The following is a 21,227-nucleotide window of genomic DNA, read 5'->3' as shown; positions in this document are numbered from 1 at the left end:
TGTTTGGATCCTAAGAGAAGAACTGCGTGACTACAAACACAATGTGATTCATTGCAACAGAACTTGAACTCTCTATAACGGGCATCTCGTGATGCAAAGAATTCCAAATAAAATTTAAGAAACGACCAACGTATTTGTCGGCTCTTCTTATACGCCCCGTCTCACCTATGAAAAATCTTATAACCTAAGAATGATCCCACAGAACTTCCCGGATAAATATAAATTTACCACATCATCCTATCTAGGTTTGGGATATATGGACTCAAGTCCGCCCATAAGGGGCCTCAATGGCTCAGGGATAATGACAGAGCCGTCTTCTTGCTGGTTGTTCTCAAGTATGCATACGATCATTCGTGGTACCGCACAGGCCGTTGCATTCAGTGTGTGAACAAACTGTGGTGGAGCGAGGTTGCTTTTACCCTTCTTAGGATTTGTTAATGCTGGTTCTGTAGAACGAAACCGGATCCCAAGACGACGACTTTGATAGTCTGTACAGTTTGATGCACTTGATATCTGTCCGCCATTGAAATGGGATTAGATGATTTCAGAATAATCAAATGACCACATAAATGTTTGTATCTCAAAACAAAACTTTGAAGTAGCAGAGTTAATAGCCTGTGAAACCAAGAACAAGTTTTCTTCTTTTTTCATTTGGGAAGAGAGAGAGAGAGATAGTTGCAATACCTCCCCATATCTTGCTAAGCCAGGCATCCATGCCTCAATATCAAATTTACGATAAGCAGGTGCACCTAAATCCCCAGATGCCATGTCCAAAGTTCTGTCAAGAAACTCGATGTTACCATAAACATAGAAAAGTTGAATCATCTGAACAATCAGAAGGTTGTGTACAAGTACTCACTTGTAGTGTAATCCTAGTGATGAGAATAGGTCTTCTTCAATTCTTATGAGTTCTTCATGGTAGAAATCACTTTCCTCTGGTCGGCATAATATAAACATCTCCAGCTTGCTGAATTGGTGGACTCGATACAGACCCCTAAACAGAATAGAAAACAATTTATTGTACGATGGACAAGATCCACAGGTCTTACAGAATATTCTCTACATGCACATAAGACTATGAGAGTAAACCCTGTCCGGAAGATTATGAATACAAAGCACGGTATCTCAATCTTTAAGAGGTGCACAAAACACATCAGTTTAGTGGAACTGGTATACAATCTTGCACAGTATGGAGATATTGCTACAGCAGAAGTGTAAAAAAAATAAATGGGGTGTGCTATCCACACACCCCATTTTACTTCTCACACACCCCTTGATAATTTATGTCCATTGATCTTCTTCAATACATCCAATCCACAACAACAACAACAAAGCCTTTTCCCACTAAGTGGGGTCGGCTATATGAATCCTAGAACGCCATTGCGCTCGGTTTTGTGTCATGCCCTCCGTTAGATCCAAGTACTCTAAGTCTTTTCTTAGAGTCTCTTCCAAAGTTTTCCTAGGTCTTCCTCTACCCCTTCGGCCCTGAACCTCTGTCCCGTAGTCACATCTTCGAACCGGAGCGTCAGTCGGCCTTCTTTGCACATGTCCAAATCACCAGAGCCGATTTTCTCTCATCTTTCCTACAATTTCGGCTACTCCTACTTTACCTCGGATATCCTCATTCCCAATCTTATCCTTTCTCGTGTGCCCACACATCCCACGAAGCATCCTCATCTCCGCTACACCCATTTTGTGTACGTGTTGATGCTTCACCACCCAACATTCTCTGCCATACAACATCGCTGGCCTTATTGCCGTCCTATAAAATTTTCCCTTGAGCTTCAGTGGCCTACGACGGTCACACAACACGCCGGATGCACTCTTTCCATCCAGCTCGTATTCTATGGTTGAGATCTCCATCTAATTCTCCGTTCTCTTGCAAGATAGATCCTAGGTAACGAAAACGGTCGCTTTTTGTGATCTTCGCTAGATTGCTCCGGTCATTAGTGTGGATAAGTATATAAATGGATAGAGATAGGAAAGCAAACACAAGATGTACGTGGTTCACCCAGATTGGCTACGCCCACGGAATAGAATTAATTGTGAAGGGTTTACACAAGTACATAGGTTCAAGCTCTCCTTTAGTGAGTACGAGTGAATGATTTAGTACAAATGACATTAGGAAATATTGTGGGATAATGATCTCGTAATCACGAAACTTCTAAGTATCGGAGTGTGGTGTCGTCTTGACTTGCCTTATCTGTCTCATAGGTAGATGTGGCATCTTCTCTGGAAGTACTCTTCCTCCATCCAGGGGTGGTATCTTTAACTGGTGGAGATGCACAAGGTAATGTATCAATTTCACTTGAAGCTTACTTGTAGTTTCAGGCTTGGTCAAGCGCGATACAAACCATGTAGTAGGAGTCCCCCAAGTCGCCGAGCTAGGGGGTCTGCTGAAAGAGGTGACAGACAAGGTAAGCAATCAGAGCTCCGACTGATTGTTCACCTTCTCCCCATCTTGCAGCAGCATGAAGGATAAAGAGAAGAAAAATGAGAAGAGATGATATGAGATACTTTTGCTTTTGAAGAAGTAACTTTCCACAGGCTTATTCTTGAACTGAGCTGGAGGGTTTTCTGGTTTCCTCCAGAGTATAAGGCCGACTGAAGAATTTGAGGGTCAAAACAAGTCCATCAAATCTAGAGTACGTTCCACCCTGCTGATATGGGATACTTTTGCTTTTGACAGAGTAATGGATGTATCGGCACGTGTGCTGTTACGCTTGTCTCCACATGCTTCCTTGTATCCTTCGCACTTGCCCTATCTGTTCCTCAAGCAGATGCGGAATCTTCCCTGGAAACATAAGATGATGAAGATGAGTACTCGAGAGCAATGCCAGGTAAGTAATCAGGTAAGGGGTTCCAGGCAGTCAGTTCCTGGCTGGAAGCTTGATTCCAAGTACTGACTGATTGCTCTCTTTCTCCTTGTCTTGCAGGTAAAAACAAGGCCAAAAGAAAAAACAGGGAAAAAGCATGATATGGGATACTCTTGCTTTTAACCCTGATGATATGAGATATTCTTGCTCTAGTATAGCTTGTTTGCAGAGGTATTATCGGGGGGAAAGAAAGCTGAATATTTCGAAAGGCTTTGTTGGGAGTGCCCTCTCAGATATGATGAAGGGTTGAGCATTTTTGCAGGTCTGCCTGTCCGTTGGGGATGGAGGTCGACATATATAGGAGTCTCCCTAACAACAAGTAGTAATGCTATTCCTTTACCCTGCTTGGTCATAGCACGGTAGTGGGAGCTGCCAGTTTCACATGTTTTAACTCTGTCAGAGCACTTTGAAAAAGTGGTCTGTGGTATCTGGCTCTCGAGATTCGGAGAACGATGCCTCTTCGATTTTTGAGAAAGCAATCATGCTGGGGGTCTGACTCTCGAGATTCGGAGAGCAGTGTCTCTTCGATTTTTGAGGAAGTAATCATGTTGGGAGTCTGGCTCTCGAGATTCGGAAGGCGGTGCCTCTTCGATTTTGGAGCAAGCAATCTTGTTGGGAGTGTTGTCTCGAATGTGAGTAAAGGTTGGACATGTTTGCTAGTCTACCTTGCCACGAAGCACAAAGGTTGACACACAGGGACTTTCCAATTATCCAGCAATGGTACTGTTCCTTTACCCTCTCTTCGATTTTGAGAAAGTAGTCATGTTGGGAGTCTGGCTCTCGAGATTCGGAAGACGGTGCCTCTTCGATTTTGGAGCAAGCAATCTTGTTGGGACTGTTTTCTCGAATGTGAGTAAAGGTTGGGCATGTTTGCTAGTCTACCTTGCCACGAAGCACAGAGGTTGACACACAGGGACTTTCCAATTATCCAGCAGTGGTACTGTTCCTTTACCCTTGTGGGTAATAATATGGTAGCTAGACCTTCAAAATTTATGTGTCTAAACTTTGTTAGTGCTGTTTCTTTGCTATTCTTTTACCTTTCTTGGTCAGAGCGATGTAGTGGGAGCTGCAAGCTTCACGTGCTCAACTTTGGCAGAGAACTTTGGCAAAGTGATCTGTGGTACCCATGAGTTATTGTTGCGTGTGGGAAGTGGGTGATTGAACAGTAAGATTCATGTGCTTTCTACTTCACCAGAAGTCTTCGACAAAATGCCCATAATTTCTGCAAAGCTGAGTGTGCGTGTGACAGGTGCTGACAAGGCTAGAAAAGTAGGTGCCTCTTCGATTTCTGAGATCGGCCCTCGTGGTCTCTGAGCAGCCCAGCTTTTGAGAAAGCGAGCGCCTCTTCGATTGATTCGGAGAACGGTGCCTCACCGATTTTTGAGAAAGCAATCATGCTGGGGGTCTGGCTCTCGAGATTCGGGGAGCAGTGTCTCTTCGATTTTTGAGAAAGTAATCATGTTGGGAGAGTGGCTCTCGAGATTCGGAGGGTGGTGCCTCTTCGATTTTGGAGCAAGCAATCTTGTTGGGAGTGTTTTCTCGAATGTGAGTAAAGGTTGGGCATGTTTGCTAGTCTACCTTGCCACGAAGCACAGAGGTTGACACACAGGGACTTTCCAATTATCCAGCAATGGTACTGTTCCTTTACCCGCTCTTCGATTTTTAAGAAAGTAGTCATGTTAGGAGTCTGGCTCTTTAGATTCGGAGGACGGTGCCTCTTCGATTTTGGAGCAAGCAATCTTATTGGGAGTGTTTTCTCGAATGTGAGTAAAGGTTGGGCATGTTTGCTAGTCTACCTTGCCACGAAGCACAGAGGTTGACATACATGGACTTTCCAATTATCCAGCAGTGGTACTGTTCCTTTACCCTTGTGGGTAATAATATGGTAGCTAGACCTTCAAAATTTATGGGTCTAAACTTTGTTAGTGCTGTTTCTTTGCTATTCTTTTACCCTTCTTGGTCAGAGCGATGTAGTGGGAGCTGCAAGCTTCACGTGCTCAACTTTGGCAGAGAACTTTGGCAAAGTTATTTGTGGTACCCATGAGCTATTGTTGCGTGTGGGAAGTGGGTGATTGAACAGTAAGATTCATGTGTTTTCTACTTCCCCAGAAGTCTTTGACAGAATGCCCATAATTTCCGCAAAGCTGAGTGTGCGTGTGACAGGTGCTGACAAGGCTGGAAAAGTAGGTGCCTCTTCGATTTCTGAGATCGGCCCTCGTGGTCTCTAGGGAGCCCAGCTTTTGAGAAAGCGAGCGCCTCTTCGATTTCTGAGATCGGCCTTCGTGGTCTTTGAGCAGCCCAACTTTTGAGAAAGCAAACGGCTCTTCGATTTCTGAGATCAACCCTCGTGATCTCTAAGCAGCCCAACTTTTGAGAAAGCAAACGCCTCTTCGATTTCTGAGCAGGCGCCTCTTTGATTTCTGAAGCTCCGTCGAGTACAGATTTTTATAGAGGCTGGCATTAAGTTCCAAAGCACACTTGAATCTCCACCAGTAGAAGCTTCATTCTTGCACTTCTAATATCTTGATTTGTCCGACCTCTTCTCTCTTCAACACCTTTGAAAATGTCTGGCCCCTCCGACCGTCGTTTTGACTTGAACCTTGTTGAAGAGGCAGCCCCGCCTTCTCCAGACAACATATGGCGCCCATCCTTCGTCTCCCCAACTGGTCCTCTTACCGTTGGGGATTCCGTGATGAAGAATGATATGACCGCTGCGGTGGTGGCCAGGAACCTTCTCACTCCCAAAGATAACAGACTACTTTCCAAACGGTCTGATGAGTTAGCTGTTAAGGATTCGCTGGCTCTCAGTGTTCAGTGTGCAGGTTCTGTGTCTAATATGGCCCAACGCCTATTTGCTCGAACCCGCCAAGTTGAATCATTGGCAGCTGAAGTGATGAGTCTCAAACAGGAGATTAGAGGGCTCAAGCATGAGAATAAACAGTTGCACCGGCTCGCACATGACTATGCTACAAACATGAAGAGGAAGCTTGACCAGATGAAGGAAACTGATGGTCAGGTTTTACTTGATCATCAGAGATTTGTGGGTTTGTTCCAAAGGCATTTATTGCCTTCGTCTTCTGGGGCTGTACCGCGTAATGAAGCTCCAAATGATCAACCTCTGATGCCTCCTCCTCCTAGGGTTCTGTCCAGTACTGAGGCTCCAAATGATCCCCCTCCGGTGCCTTCTCTTTCTGGGGCTCTACCGACTGCTGAGACTTCTCCTAAGCAACCTTTGTGAAGGCTCCCTCTTGTGTGTTTATTTTGACTCATGTATATGTACATATTTGTAGCTTATCGGGGATATCAATAAATAAGCTTTCCTTCATTTCAACGTATTGTGTTAAATACACCAAAGCCTTCTTCGCTAAGTTCTTTGAATTTTCTTTTGTTGAAGCTTGTATGTTGAAGCTTTCTGAGTGGAGCATGTAGGTTGGGGTAGTGTTCCCTTAATTTCCCGAGTGAGGAAAACTTCTTGGTTGGAGACTTGGAAAATCCAAGTCACTGAGTGGGATCGGCTATATGAATCTTAGAACGCCATTGTGCTCGATCCTGTGTCATGTCCTTCGTTAGATCCAAGTACTCTAAGTCTTTTCTTAGAGTCTCTTCCAAAGTTTTCCTAGGTCTTCCTCTACCCCTTCGGCCCTGAACCTCTGTCCCATAGTCGCATCTTCTAATCGGAGCGTCAGTAGGCCTTCTTTGCACATGTCCAAACCACCGTAACCGATTTTCTCTCATCTTTCCTTCAATTTCGGCTACTCCTACTTTACCCCGGATATCCTCATTCCTAATCTTATCCTTTCTCGTGTGCCCACACATCCAACGAAGCATCCTCATCTCCGCTACACCCATTTTGTGTACGTGTTGATGTTTCACCGCCCAACATTCTGTGCCATACAGCATCGCCGGCCTTATTGCCGTCCTATAAAATTTTCCCTTGAGCTTCAGTGGCATACGGCGGTCACACAACACGCCGGATGCACTCTTCCACTTCATCCATCCAGCTTGTATTCTATGGTTGAGATCTCCATCTAATTCTCCGTTCTTTTGCAAGATAGATCCTAGGTAACGAAAACGGTCGCTCTTTGGTATTTCTTGATCTCCGATCCTCACCCCTAACTCGTTTTGGCCTCCATTTGCACTGAACTTGCACTCCATATATTCTGTCTTTGATCGGCTTAGGCGAAGACCTTTAGATTCCAACACTTCTCTCCAAAGGTTAAGCTTTGCATTTACCCCTTCCTGAGTTTCATCTATCAACACTATATCGTCTGCGAAAAGCATACACCAAGGAATATCATCTTGAATATGTCCTGTTAACTCATCCATTACCAACGCAAAAAGGTAAGGACTTAAGGATGAGCCTTGATGTAATCCTACAGTTATGGGAAAGCTTTCGGTTTGTCCTTCATGAGTTCTTACGGCAGTCTTTGCTCCTTCATACATATCCTTTATAGCTTGGATATATGCTACTCGTACTCCTTTCTTCTCTAAAATCCTCCAAAGAATGTCTCTTGGGACCCTATCATACGCTTTTTCCAAATCTATAAAGACCATGTGTAAATCCTTTTTCCCATCTCTATATCTTTCCATCAATCTTCGTAAGAGATAGATTGCCTCCATGGTTGAGCGCCCTGGCATGAACCCGAATTGGTTGTCTGAAACCCGTGTCTCTTGCCTCAATCTATGCTCAATGACTCTCTCCCAGAGCTTCATTGTATGACTCATTAGCTTAATACCCCTATAGTTCATGCAATTTTGTACGTCGCCCTTATTCTTGTAGATAGGCACCAAAGTGCTCGTTCGCCATTCATTTGGCATCTTCTTCGTTTTCAAAATCCTATTGAAAAGGTCAGTGAGCCATGTTATACCTGTCTCTCCCAAAACTTTCCACACTTCGATTGGTATATCGTCTGGGCCTATTGCTTTTCTATGCTTCATCTTCTTCAAAGCTACAACCACTTCTTCCTTCCGGATTCGACGATAAAAGGAGTAGTTTCTACACTCTTCTGAGTTACTCAACTCCCCTAAAGAAGCACTCCTTTCATGTCCTTCATTGAAAAGATTATGAAAATAACCTCTCCATCTGTCTTTAACCGCGTTCTCTGTAGCAAGAACCTTTCCATCCTCATCCTTGATGCACCTCACTTGGTTTAGGTCCCTTGTCTTCTTTTCCCTTGCTCTAGCTAGTTTATAGATATCCAACTCTCCTTCTTTGGTATCTAGTCGTTTATACATATCGTCGTAAGCCGCTAACTTAGCTTCTCTGACAGCTTTCTTCGCCTCTTGCTTCGCTTTTCTATACCTTTCACCATTTTCATCGGTCCTCTCCTTGTATAAGGCTTTACAACATTCCTTCTTAGCCTTCACCTTTGTTTGTACCTCCTCATTCCACCACCAAGATTCCTTTTGGTGTGGGGCAAAGCCCTTGGACTCTCCTAATACCTCTTTTGCTACTTTTCGGATACAACTAGCCATGGAATCCCACATTTGGCTAGCTTCCCCCTCTCTATCCCACACACATTGGGTGATTACCTTCTCTTTGAAAATGGCTTGTTTTTCTTCTTTTAGATTCCACCATCTAGTTCTTGGGCACTTCCAAGTCTTGTTCTTTTGTCTTACTCTTTTGATATGTACATCCATCACCAACAAGCGATGTTGATTAGCCACGCTCTCTCCTGGTATAACTTTGCAATCCTTACAAGTTATACGATCCCCTTTCCTCATTAGAAGAAAATCTATTTGTGTTTTTGACGACCCACTCTTGTAGGTGATCACATGTTCTTCTCTCTTCTTAAAGAAGGTGTTGGCTAAGAAGAGATCATATGCCATTGCAAAATCCAAGATAGCTTCCCCATCCTCGTTTCTCTCCCCAAAACCATGGCCACCATGAAAACCTCCATAGTTGCCTGTCTCCCTGCCCACGTGTCCATTTAAATCTCCTCCTATAAATAACTTCTCCGTCTGAGCAATTCCTTGCACCAAGTCTCCAAGATCTTCCCAAAATTTCTCCTTCGAACTCGTATCCAACCCTACTTGAGGTGCGTACGCACTAATCACATTGATAAGTTCTTGTCCTATTACAATCTTGATTGCCATGATTCTATCTCCTACCCTCTTGATATCTACAACATCTTGTACCAAGGTCTTGTCCACGATGATGCCAACACCGTTTCTCGTTCTATTTGTGCCCGAATACCAAAGTTTAAACCCTGAGTTTTCTAGATCCTTTGCCTTACTACCAACCCACTTAGTTTCTTGTAGGCACATAATATTTATCCTTCTCCTCACCATAACTTCCACTACTTCCATAGATTTTCCCGTTAAGGTTCCTATATTCCACGTTCCTAAACGCATTTTGCTCTCTTGAACTCTACCCTTCTGTCCTAGCTTCTTCACCCTCCCCCGTCTAATAGGATCAAAGTACTTCTTTTGTGTGTCCCGGGTAAAGTTGATAGGAGCATATGCTCCCAAACAACTTTGAGTGGAGTCGTTCGAAAAGAAGTTTCTATGGCCCCCTTGCTCATTTAACACTGCATCCGGGTGCCGATGGAGATACAGCGACCCTTGCTCACTTATCACTGTGCTCGGGCCACACAGCGCGCCACTTACGGGTGACGCCCTAGCTTTAGCGCGATTTTGTTCTGGTTCCTATATTCCAATCCAACGGCCGAAAATTAAAAAGGTGTGTGAGAAGTAGAATGGGGTGTGTGGATATCACACCCCAAATAAATTTTGGACCACTCGTTTAGAGAATTAATACAATTGATAAGAATACTTTCACTTGTCCACAAAAACAGAGTAAAACTAAAATGCCAAAGATAATAATAAACGATGCCATATTTTGACCTGCACACAGCAGGTAGAACGCATCTTATTTAAGATTTCAACCTGTCACTTGCAAACCAAAACTAACGAAAATTAAATTGAAAACTGGTGTATGCATTCATATATTCCAATCCTAGATTCTTGTGAATAGAAACTAAACATTGGTTTAAACGAGAGAGCCAACCAGTGAACCCCTCTCACTATCGGGCATGGAAAAAATGCTGTTGAACTTCAAGGTACATAACACCACAAATCATTTTGATGTTCATTGAGTACTATATAAAGCCAACCCCTTTGGGTTGGATAGAATGGATAATTAAAGAATAATCATATTCCTCATGCAAGCATATTTGGACAGTTACAGGGCCAATTTGGCAGCTGCCGTTTGGGAAAAATAGGAATATTAAGAATACTATGGGACCAGAACCCAAGTGGTTTGAGTATTTTTTTCACAAAGAATGGGTGAACCAATTTGGTTTATGCATTCATAAGTTGTTGCATTTACCTACTTGTCAACAATGACAAGAAAAGAATAGCGTGCTGATAATTTACCTTGATGCTGTACCTGCAGCGCCTGCCTCGGTACGGAAGCAATGGGAAACTGCCACATATTTCAAAGGTAACAATGATGCAGCAAGAATAGAATCCATATGAATTCCACCAACAGGAATCTCTGCAGTGCCGATGAGGCATTGATCACTATCCTCGATAGAATAAACCTGTTAATATTTAGCAAGAGTTAAGACAACATTTTGTTTCTAGCAGACAATGAGAAAGAGAATGTATGAACTAACCTGGGTATTTGCTCCTCGGGGTTGGAAACCACATTTTTCAACAATGGAGGATCTTACAATTTCCGGGGTTGTTAAAGGTGTGAAGCCCCTTTTCATTACTTCCACTAGCGTCCAGTTAATAAGGGCCATCTCTAGGAGCACTGCTTCATTCTTCAGATAGTAAAACTTTGAGCCACTGACCTGTCGAAATTAGCAAAATTTTAGTTGCATAGATAAGAACCCAATCCCTTTCCCTTGTTAAGTGGATCCAATATCCATTTACACCCAACGTTTTTGGAAGTAGCATAAGGGTTAGTTTGATTGATACAAGCACGACCTAGAGGATTTATAAAATCTTCCAATATCCCAGAAAGATCCCCAAAATCTCCAACTCAGTACAAAATCTAATTTAAATGCTGAGACTGGAAATTAAATGGCATGATTTTCTTCGTTTCCATATACTAGAGACACTTCAACACATTAAATGAGACAAAGGTAGTACCTCTGAAGCAGCATCAAAATCAAAAAGATCTAGTTCCTTTCCAAGTTGAAGGTGATCCTTGACAGGAAAGCTAAACTCACGTGGGCTACCTACCTACAAAAGGACACAGAAAATGAGGAAGAATGCATAATGAACATGGACTACAATACCTCCCTCATGCATGTGTTCGGGTGAAAAAGAGAGAGAGAGCGAGAGACCATCTTTATTATGGTTGAAAAATCCTCTCCGCCTATCGGGACATCAGGATGAGTCATATTTGGTATACGTTGTGCTTCCTGCTGAAGCTCATCAGTAAGTTTAAGCAGGTCTTCTTCCAAAGAAAGAAGCCCTTCCTTCAAATTCTTTCCTGAATGCAAAAGACGACAGTTCTAAATAACTCAAATCCAAATCAGCACACCAAGTAAAAAAAAATGAATAAACGGAAGAAGGGCACAATGATACCTTCATCTATAAGTTTTTGACGCTCGGATGGCTCCAACTTTCCTTTCATCTTGTTTGCAACCACATTCCTTTCCCCGCGAAGCCGTTCAACTTCCTGCTTTCTGTGAGTAACAATTAGCTACATAAACTGAGAAACAAAACAACACTTTACCAAAACTTAAAAACAACAAATTTCCTAACTCTAAAGCCAATTGCACAACATGACATAAACCCCGTGAAGCAGTTAATCAAAAAACGAATTGCCTGCAGCACTTGTAAAGATTCAGCAAATCAATAAATCAGAAGAGTTAAAAATCCGACCTTTTGAAGATTGAGCATTTTGTGGTAGAGCTCAAGCACAAGTTCCAAATTGGCATTGGAGTTCCTCTTCTCTATGTTGGCCGCAACAGCATCCTTGTTGTCCCTTATCCACTTGAAGTCTATCGCTGCTTTCCATTGCTGCTTCACACCTGCATCTCTCCCCAAAGAAAAACACAATATATTAAACAGAAAAATAAAAAATTAAGCTCCAATTTATTCAAACTACAAATAGGGTTGTGAAATGATCGAACCCTTTTCATCTGGGCTTGTTTCTTTTGGGGCTGCGGTGGCAGTTGCCTGTGCAGCCGGGGCTGAAAGGCCTCTGACGAAGAAGGGCGGAGGAAGTGGAAGTCTTTGTCTGCGGCTATGGCGGCAGAGAAAGGTTTGGGAAAACGGTTTGAAAACGGAGCGGAAAGAAGAAGAAAAGGAAGGTGGAGGAATTGGGGCGAGCTTCAGAGTTTGCAAGGTCGTCCCGCCCAAACCCATTGTTTAGATGCAGAGTGCGAAAACCTGCTTCAATGGGTGACACCGAGAGCGAGGGGACTAAATTTATTCCCAATTTATTTTCAAAACCAATTTATCGACTACATTTTTTTACATTTTGCTTGCAGAACAAAAAAAAAAAAAAATATATATATATATATAACCTCCGTTTAGCAATGGCAATTCAAATCATTAAACTCGATACGAGACAGATTTGAAAATGAAAATTCGGATAATTTTTTAATATGGTAATTTTTTTTGAATATTATGTGATTACGGTTTCGGATATAGTTACAACTTACAAGCAAGGTATAAAATATCGATGATATCGGAAATATCGGTAGTTCAAAAACACGGAAATTTCGATGAAAGTATCGGGATATTATCGATATCGATAAAAATTGAATAAAAACCACGGAAATTGTAAGAAAAACTTGGAAATTTTTATTGAAACTTTGCAGGATGTTTATTTAGTCAATTATCTATTAGTTTATCACAAAAGATTGGAAGGAAATGCATTGCATGATAGATATAACTGATTTAAGTTGATTATATAGCGAGTTAGTAAACATTGTGAGTGTAGAAAATATGTAGTAATTAATGAAAGAAGTTTAAACACACCATAATCATTTATATATAATGAATTAGTACAATATTTTACACTTTATACATTGCATGGTAAGATACATGAATGATTTAGCAAGGTCTAAAATATCGATGATTTCGGAAATATCGGTAGTCCAAAAACACGGAAATTTCGATTGAAATATCGGAATAGTATGGATATTTTAGACCATGCTTACAAGTATCCCATTCGTATATGTTCCTGAATATGTCCCGAATACTATATAATATAATATAATATAATATAAATATATACATATATTCATAAATATTGAAATTAAGGAAGCAAACTTTGTTGCGGATGCCGTCACCTCTTGTGGGCATACATTAATTAATCTTTATGTTTGGGTTGGCTGTGTTCATTCTGCAACTACCAGTGCCTTGTTGTTTGACTCTAGGGGCCTTGGTTGTTCCCAAGGTTTTTCTCTCTCTTAACTTAATTTACTTCCTCAAAAGAAATAAATATTGAAATTATTTGATCATTTTTTTTGTCTTTCTCCCGTAGTAGTTGTTGTATTTGTTTTTGTCATCCTTTTCCTTTTTTTTCATGGGACCAATTTGCTTTAATTTGCTATCATATTTGGCTTATCATAAACACTTCCAAAAAGTTTTGTTATGCTTTTGACGATTTGGATGTAGATATTTAATGATAGAATTAATATCTATTAAATTTTATTGTGTTTGTAAATGAATAATTTTTTTGCATTGACGAAGATGGATATAACCATTAACTGATGATTAATTTACGATTATGGACATGGTTAATTTTTCTGGTTACTCAAATGGATATGTTAATCATTTTCTTATTCAAACGGAGGTAGAGATGGCATGGCAACGGTTCGGTATAGAGACATATAATTTTTTAAGTACTACATTGTGAAGCCAAAAGGATAAATTTATATTTTTATAAGGCATATGATCGTTTAATTTGAAAATGAAAACATTGAAAAACGTGTATGGTATCAATATCTAAAATGTATAAATTCGTGTTTGGTAGTAATGTTTTGTAATATAACTAAGGTATGATGGTGTTAGTGGTAGAGGTTGCGATTGCGGAGTACAGCTGGCAAATTGAACTCAACCAGTTAATCCAACACAATCCACTTGCAAAAATTCAAAATTCAAGTGAATGTTTAATAGGTCATGTCGATAACTGTTGAACTCATTCACAACCTGTTAGTTAACGATTGGTTTTAGGTCAAATCGCAAAACTGCTAGCTTTCGCAGACAAGAGCAATGATTGTTGGAGTGATGATAATAAGGGCATAAACCTTGGTAGTGAGCCAAGCCAATAGTAGTTAGAGTTTGCAATTTGGCAAGTCTCAGGCTGAACAATATGCAACATTTCAACGAGCTCCTGCTAAAAATCTGAGGGTATTTAGGTGTGAAAGCATCCCTTGATGTTCTTCCTTAGAAACTAAGGGGTTAAAAAATGGGAACAAAACCAAATCGAACAAAAAAAAAATGAATCGAACTGAAATTGGTTGGTTCGGTTTCGGTTTTGGTGGTCCGAAAACTGAACCGAGCCAAACTGAATAGATATATATTATTAATTATTTAATATATATTAGGATAAGTTACACAAAACTACCTTAACTATGAGTCGCATCACAACCTCATACCTCATGTTTTAAACATTGCAATGTCATACCTTAATTTATGAATTTGTTGCAATGTCAGACCTCCATTAATTAATCTGTCAAATTGATCGTTAAGTGATGACGTGGTAATGTAGGGCCATATTTTGCTGATGTGGCAGTCAACTTATGTCAATGGTCAAACAACTAATTGAAATATTTAATTATTAAAATTATTTTAATTCATTTAAATATTATTTAAAAAAATATTTATAAATAAAAAATAAAAAACCCCAGCATGACACTTACCCCACCTATCTCCTTCATTCCCCAAAACCCAGAACCATCATCCCACCGTTTTCTCTCTCGCATGCCTGAACCCAAAACCACCATCCCACCATTTTCTCTCTCGCATGCCTGAACCCATAACCACCATCCCACCCCTCTCTACCATCTTCCATCCGATATTATCTCTCCCTTTCTCCCTTTCACGTTGCAATAACGGCCTCGTCGGCTCCGCCATCGTCTGCAAGCTCCAAGCTTTAGGCTTCACGAACCTCATCCTCCGCACCCACATTGAGCTTGACCTCACCTGCCAAGCCGACATCGACTCCTTAACCGTCGAGAAACCCTAAATCATGATCCCTGCCAACGTCATTCACACCAATAACACCAATGCGGTAGATTTCATCATTGTCAATCTCTAGATCCAAACCAACATCATTGATGACACCTACCAATTCAAAGTCAAAAAGCTCATGTTCCTCGACTCCTCCTATTTTTACCCCAAATTCGCTCCTCAACCCATCCTTGCTTGTTTGCTTAATTTGGTTTATTTTTCTTCCTCTGATGTAAATTACATGGCTTTCTTTGATTTTCTTGGCTGAGCCTTTACGATTCAGAAATTGGGGTTTGATTGCTTTTGCATAAATGGTGGTTATGGGTTGATGTGTGGTGAGATAGAGAGATGAGGGGAATGATCGGTGGGGTGAGGGTCGTGAGGTTGAATTTTTTTAAATAATATTTTAAATGAATTAAAATAATTTTAACGATTACATATTTTTATTAGTTGGCACAAGTTGGTTGCCACGTCAATAAAATATGGGCCCTGTATTTGCCACGTCATCACTTAACAGTCAATTTAACAGATTAATTAACCAATGTTTGACCTTACAACAAATTCATTATGGTATGACATTGCAATGTTTAAAACATGAGGTATGAGATTGTCACAGCCCGTCCCGGGATTTTCTTATTAAGGACATGAAATGACGGATTTACCCTTAGCGGGTATTAAGGTATGTGTGTGACATTATTTGGTTTAACCTTAGATATGTTTTGGAAGAAAATAAATAAGATGAGTTGGATTATTAAATTTGGTTTTGTTAATTTTGGTTAGGGATTTAGATGATGGATGGTGTGGATTGAAAGGGACCATCTAAACCCTTACCCTCTCTCTATCCCGTAGCTCTCTCTCTCTCCTCCATCTCGACACTCTCTCTCACACCTATATTGTACGGCCACACCCAAAACTCAGTGGATCGAAGTAAACAAGGTAAGAATCTTCATCCTCGTGATGTTTTGAGTTGATTGGTGCTAGTTTTAGGACGTGGAACCTTCGATTTCACGTGAACCCGAACCCCCCATTTTTGGTTATTGTTCATTCACACGTGAAATGTTGTGTTTCAGGGAATTCTAAGCTTATAGTGAGCTTAGTGAGGTCCCAAGGAAGCTCGGAGTGCTTCATTTGAAGGATTTGGACGTCGGGATCACGAGGGTTGAGTTTGGCCGGTTTTGCTTGGATTTTTCCGGTGAGATTTAGTTGTTTTTGGAGCTTAAAAATAGTGTATCGTGATTCTACATGTTTGGGGCTTCATTTTGGTATAAAATACGAAGAAAATGGTTGAGAAACGAAGGAAAACAAGGCGTTTAAAGTTTGGCCGGAAACCGGCCGCCGGAAAAACCAGTCCGGCGAACCAAGGTTGGGGATGATGCACATGGGGGCGCGTGTCCCCATGCCTGTCCTAGCGCGTGGGGGCACGTGCGGCCTCCAAAAATTTATTTAAAAATTTCTCGACGTCCGTGACGTCGAGTAGGTCGATGTGGTATATTCATATACCCAAATTGAGCATCGTATGAGAAGTTATTTCGAATTGTTGGTTATGTGTTTAAATTAACGTTTTTATAGTTGTTTCGCATATAGGTGACACTTATCCCGAGGACGAGCGCATCCAGGGACGTCACGGGGGTTACGACCCATCGACTTATCAATGAGTGGGCAGTTTTGTTTTCGTATTACCTATATACAACTGTTTTTCCCTGAAAATGCGTTTATATGAAAATTATGATTTAAATTGCCATGCATGCAAATGTTGAGATATTTAGTTTGATAATGGATGCATATATATGTTAATTGACGCGGTGGACGCACATGTGAGTTTTTATATTATTCAGATAAGTTATTTTATGAGAATTGCATTGAAAGCTCATAACCTGCACCCTAGGTGTTAGTGCTTATATTATTATTCACCACACCGCACGCTCGTCTTGGATCCAAGTAGGTGGATGTCGTACAGACCATGTGAGGGTTCCGACATGCTAGTCGTATAGTTCACTAGATGTGATTCCGACTAGTGGGTGACCTTAGTTATGCGCGCTGATGATTGATGAGAGAAGCACTAGAGCGTATTTATACACCTTTCATCGTACAGACTACTATATATAGTTCCGAGTGATGTGCAGTGTAGTACCGTACAGGTCATAGTTGGTGACTCCGGCAGGGCCGTATAGGTCACTGTGGTGACTCCGGCTGAGTGGGATGTTGAGCTTTAGAATCAGCCGTACAGGACCATTGTAGGGTCTCCGGTTGATTTATTATTTCACCTGATTGATATTGATGCATTTCTGATTATATTTGGCATGGCGTGGCATATTATTTCTGAGATGTTATGTTGATGGATATGAGCTGAGTTTTGATGATATGTGTATATATATGTTTATATACTATTTTTCTGGGAAAGTATACAGGTTTTACGGTGAGGGGTTAGAAATGTTTTGGGAAAATCTTTGATTTTACTGACCCACTCATCTTTGTTTTGCGCCCCTCCAGGTTCTAGTTAGCGGTTGGTGACTCTCGAGGTCTTTTTCCGGCATTCTGACAGACGCTCTACATGTAGGACTCACCTGCGGGTGTTGTACTTTTATTTTGGTCCTACTTGACTGCACTTAAACCTATGCTCTGAATTTATGTGTTTACCTTATAACTCATCCTTTTATTCTAGTAGGTGGTTCTACTAGAGATTGGTTTGAATTCCTTCATATTCTGTTATATCTTGCTTCCGTGTCGCACTTTTGGTTATGTCACGCTCACGTGACGGCCAGCACGCCTTGATCCTCTGGGTCGGGGTGTGTCAAGATTGTGATGTGACCAATAATTTAGGTAGTTTTGTATAATTTACCCTATATATTAATTATGACATCATATACACATACTCATATATATTATTAATCACTGTCATTGCAAAAATATGCGATATTTCTTCTGACCTGTTTGTAATACGCCTCTGAGTAAGTGTGAACCATGTTGAGAATTTTGAAAGCTTTGAACATTTGCATCAACAAATGTATGCCGGGTGCATCCATAAATGTTTAGATGTATTTTATATTTCGATATTCCAATTTTTGACAATTTTTTTTTTTTTTTTTTTTTGGAAAGTGGGATCCAAAAGGATCGCCAACGAGAAGCTTTTATTAAAACAAACACACACTTATAAACAAAATAAAGGCCTAATTTATTCTTAGAAACAAACAAAGAACAAGCCCAAAAATAAAGAAAACATAGAAAATGAGCCCAACAATAGTGAAGCCCAAACAAAAAACGAACATCCGAGAAACATCCACTGTGCTCTCCACCGCCAATCCGATAAGCAGTCAGCCATCCAAACCTCCATTCACCGCCAATCATCATCTCCACAGGCGCCACCTGCACACAGCCATCAACAAGAGATAATTGGCGAAAGAGAAGCCAACCATCCAAAAGAAGCTTCAGGAAAATCCCAAGCAACACTACCGCGAACGGCAAACAACAAGGAGAACGTGGTGGTATGGGAAACACCCGAGCCATATACAACACCGGAACTCTACACATGAACTCTACAAAAACCATGGCTGAAAACAAAGCACGGAAGGGCCATGAAAAGGGAAACCCATGGAGGTTGAGGGATGGGAAAAGCCAAAGAGGAAAAGGAGAAGAACCATCAGCAGATGGAAGGGGAGAAGAAAGAAAAAACAAAAGCAAAAAAAGCAGAGGAAAAGGAGAAAGACCATCAGCAGATGGAAGGGGAGAAGAAAGAAAAAGCAAATACAAAAAACCACCCACCAATCCCAGTCGTAGCTAGGATCGGCGACACTAAACGGAAGCACGATCGGGAAATCACTCACACAATATGGTGAGAAACACCCTCAAACTGAGGGAAGAAGTCTCACAAGGAGAGAAAAGAGAAAAGACATTTTTGACAGTTTTGTTCAACAAAAGGTAGGGGTTCATCTGTGTCTGATTACCAAAAGCTGTAGACTAAATTGATTATCAGGCTTGTAGAAAAAGTATAGCACACTTTCAGCAACATACCAAGAAACATGTAGGTTTTTAGCATCATACCAAAAAACATGCACGCTGAATCATTATAGTTGCAAAAAAACAGAAACCGAACTAAATCGAACCAAAATCAAACCAAACCGAACAAAATTGAAAAAAATTGAGATTCGGTTTGGTTTCGATTTTGACAAAGAACCAAACTGATTAGAACTAAACCCACCCCTATTTGAAACCTCAACTTCACTCGGTGTCCACATAAGCATGCACCTAGGGGTGAGCTTTTAGTGGGTCTACCAACCTGAACCTATTGGATTGGCCAACATATTGAAATCTGACATAACCAACCCAACCGATGCCCACCCCTATCTGCATGTGATTCAATATAAAAAAAAAAGAAAAGCTACTACCAAATATCGTTACTTCACATTATTCCAATATAAAAGACGGTGAATGGAAAATGGAAGCTTTGGAAAGCGGAAAGAACCTCTAGTCCTATGCATTTTTGTGTCAAATAGAATATTAAAATAACTCGCGCATAGCATTCCATGATATATAAATAACCTATTATCGCTTGAGGTTAGTAATAAATAAAACAATTTAAAATAACCAACAAACATTTATGTTTTAATTTTTATTTGTAGAGTACTAACGAACGGTATATTGTGGAAAGCAAAATTTTGTTCTTTCTAAGAGAATTACCTTCTTTTTTTGAAGAATTGAGTTAAATTAAGAAACCCAAGGCTAAGAAGCCAAACAGAAGCAAGAGAGCCTACGACAAGGCAAACACAACGAAATAAAGACCAAGCAAAGCAGTGAGCAGGGATACAACAACCGACACAATCACTAAGAGATAGTGTCACCCCAAACCCACCACAACCTGCTAATGAGGGCAAGGCAGTCCGTCATTACTTAATGCATGAACTAACGAAGATGGGGGTCTGTCAACCCAAACAAAATCACACATCTCCGTAAAATCAGCCGACGCAAGAACATCCGCTGCCAAATTGGCTGATCTTGGAACCCAAGACCAGCGACAGTTCTGAAAAGCTGATCCCAACCTTTGAGCTCTAGCCAAAATGGGGAAAGCCTCCCAACTGCCATTTTCAAGAGAACCATTTAAATAGGAAATAGCCTGAAGAGAGTCAGATTCAATGATAACAGAACTGAAACCCAACGAGGCACCCAATTCACAACCACGCAGGATCGCAAAAGACTCAGCCACAAGAGAAGAATGAGCCAAAACAGAAGACCTTACCGCAGCCCGGAAACGCCCACCGTCCTGTCTAGCAACCACCCCCGCAAAACCCATCCGAGATGATTTAGACCAACTAGCATCCACATTGATTTTAACAAAAGGAGAAGAAGGAGGACACCACCTGATAGCAACCTCCTCCCGAGAAACCGAGACAGGCCGAGCAATACCCACAGAAGACATAGCAAGCAAAAAGTTCCCAAAGGCGGTCGACAACGAAAAAATAACCTTAGACGGATTGACAGGAACCTGGTTGAACACAAAATCACAGCGAGCTTTCCAGATGAACCAACAAGAGAACGAAACATAAGCTTGGAACCACTGCCTGTCAGCCGAAGAACCCCAGTTAGGAGAAAACACATCCTACAACCACCGATCCCACGAGACAATACCGGCAGCGTCCACTTTGTAATTCAACGCTCCACCAAACCAAACAGCCGCCACCCAATGACAGCGAAGGAAGACATGCTCCATAGTTTCATCAGCATTACAAAGAGGACAAGAGGGAGAAGAGGATAACCTTCTTGAAAAAAGAGCCTTACCAGTAGGCAGGCCAAGATGCAACGAAACCCATAAGAAATGCCAAATTTTGGGAGGAACAGCCAACTGCCAAATGCATTTCCACAGAGTTTTAGAAATCGAACGAACAACCGGCATCCGATGATCCCTCACCTCAATAGAGCGAACTTGCAGCCACATGTACCCCGATTTCACCGAGTATTTGCCATTCCGGTTAGCAGCCCAAACAAGCCTGTCCTTCCACTTCGAGTCTCCAATAATTGTTTCCTGGATAGCCCGTTGATCCGCTAAAGAAAGAAACGGTCTTAGAAAATCAAAATCTCATTGCCGGGGAGAGGAGTCAATGAGGGAGCCGACCCGTAAGTTCGACGTAACAGAGACAGAACCAAGCGGCAAAGGGTGCCCCGAAGGGAGAGAGGGCAGCCACCTATCCACCCAAACCCTCACCTCCTTAGTTGTAT

At 41.3% G+C, this 21,227-nt stretch overlaps 1 protein-coding gene across 3 annotated transcripts; it reads right to left on the bottom strand.

The window, feature by feature from the left end:
• Positions 1 to 47: 47 nt before the first annotated feature.
• Positions 48 to 12,319, bottom strand: LOC103436354 (serine--tRNA ligase, chloroplastic/mitochondrial). Of its 3 annotated transcripts, none has more exons than XM_008374774.4 (10): positions 11,969 to 12,319; positions 11,718 to 11,866; positions 11,418 to 11,511; positions 11,174 to 11,322; positions 10,977 to 11,069; positions 10,496 to 10,675; positions 10,254 to 10,420; positions 860 to 994; positions 685 to 778; positions 48 to 513 (listed from the first exon to the last, which is right to left on the bottom strand). In XM_008374774.4, exons 1-10 carry the CDS (start codon positions 12,201 to 12,203, stop codon positions 238 to 240), a joined length of 1,572 nt encoding a protein of 523 aa, XP_008372996.2. In that variant the 5' UTR covers positions 12,204 to 12,319; the 3' UTR covers positions 48 to 237. The 3 variants fall into 3 exon arrangements, with proteins under 3 accessions (XP_008372996.2, XP_028950288.1, XP_028950289.1); XM_029094455.2 differs by having other exon boundaries at positions 11,418 to 11,518; positions 11,969 to 12,283; XM_029094456.2 differs by having other exon boundaries at positions 11,418 to 11,544; positions 11,969 to 12,241.
• Positions 12,320 to 21,227: the final 8,908 nt, after the last annotated feature.

Source organism: Malus domestica, chromosome 15 (assembly GCF_042453785.1).
Source record: "Malus domestica chromosome 15, GDT2T_hap1".
In the NCBI taxonomy this organism is placed as follows: domain Eukaryota; kingdom Viridiplantae; phylum Streptophyta; class Magnoliopsida; order Rosales; family Rosaceae; genus Malus; species Malus domestica.
This window is presented reverse-complemented; position numbering and strand designations above follow the sequence as displayed.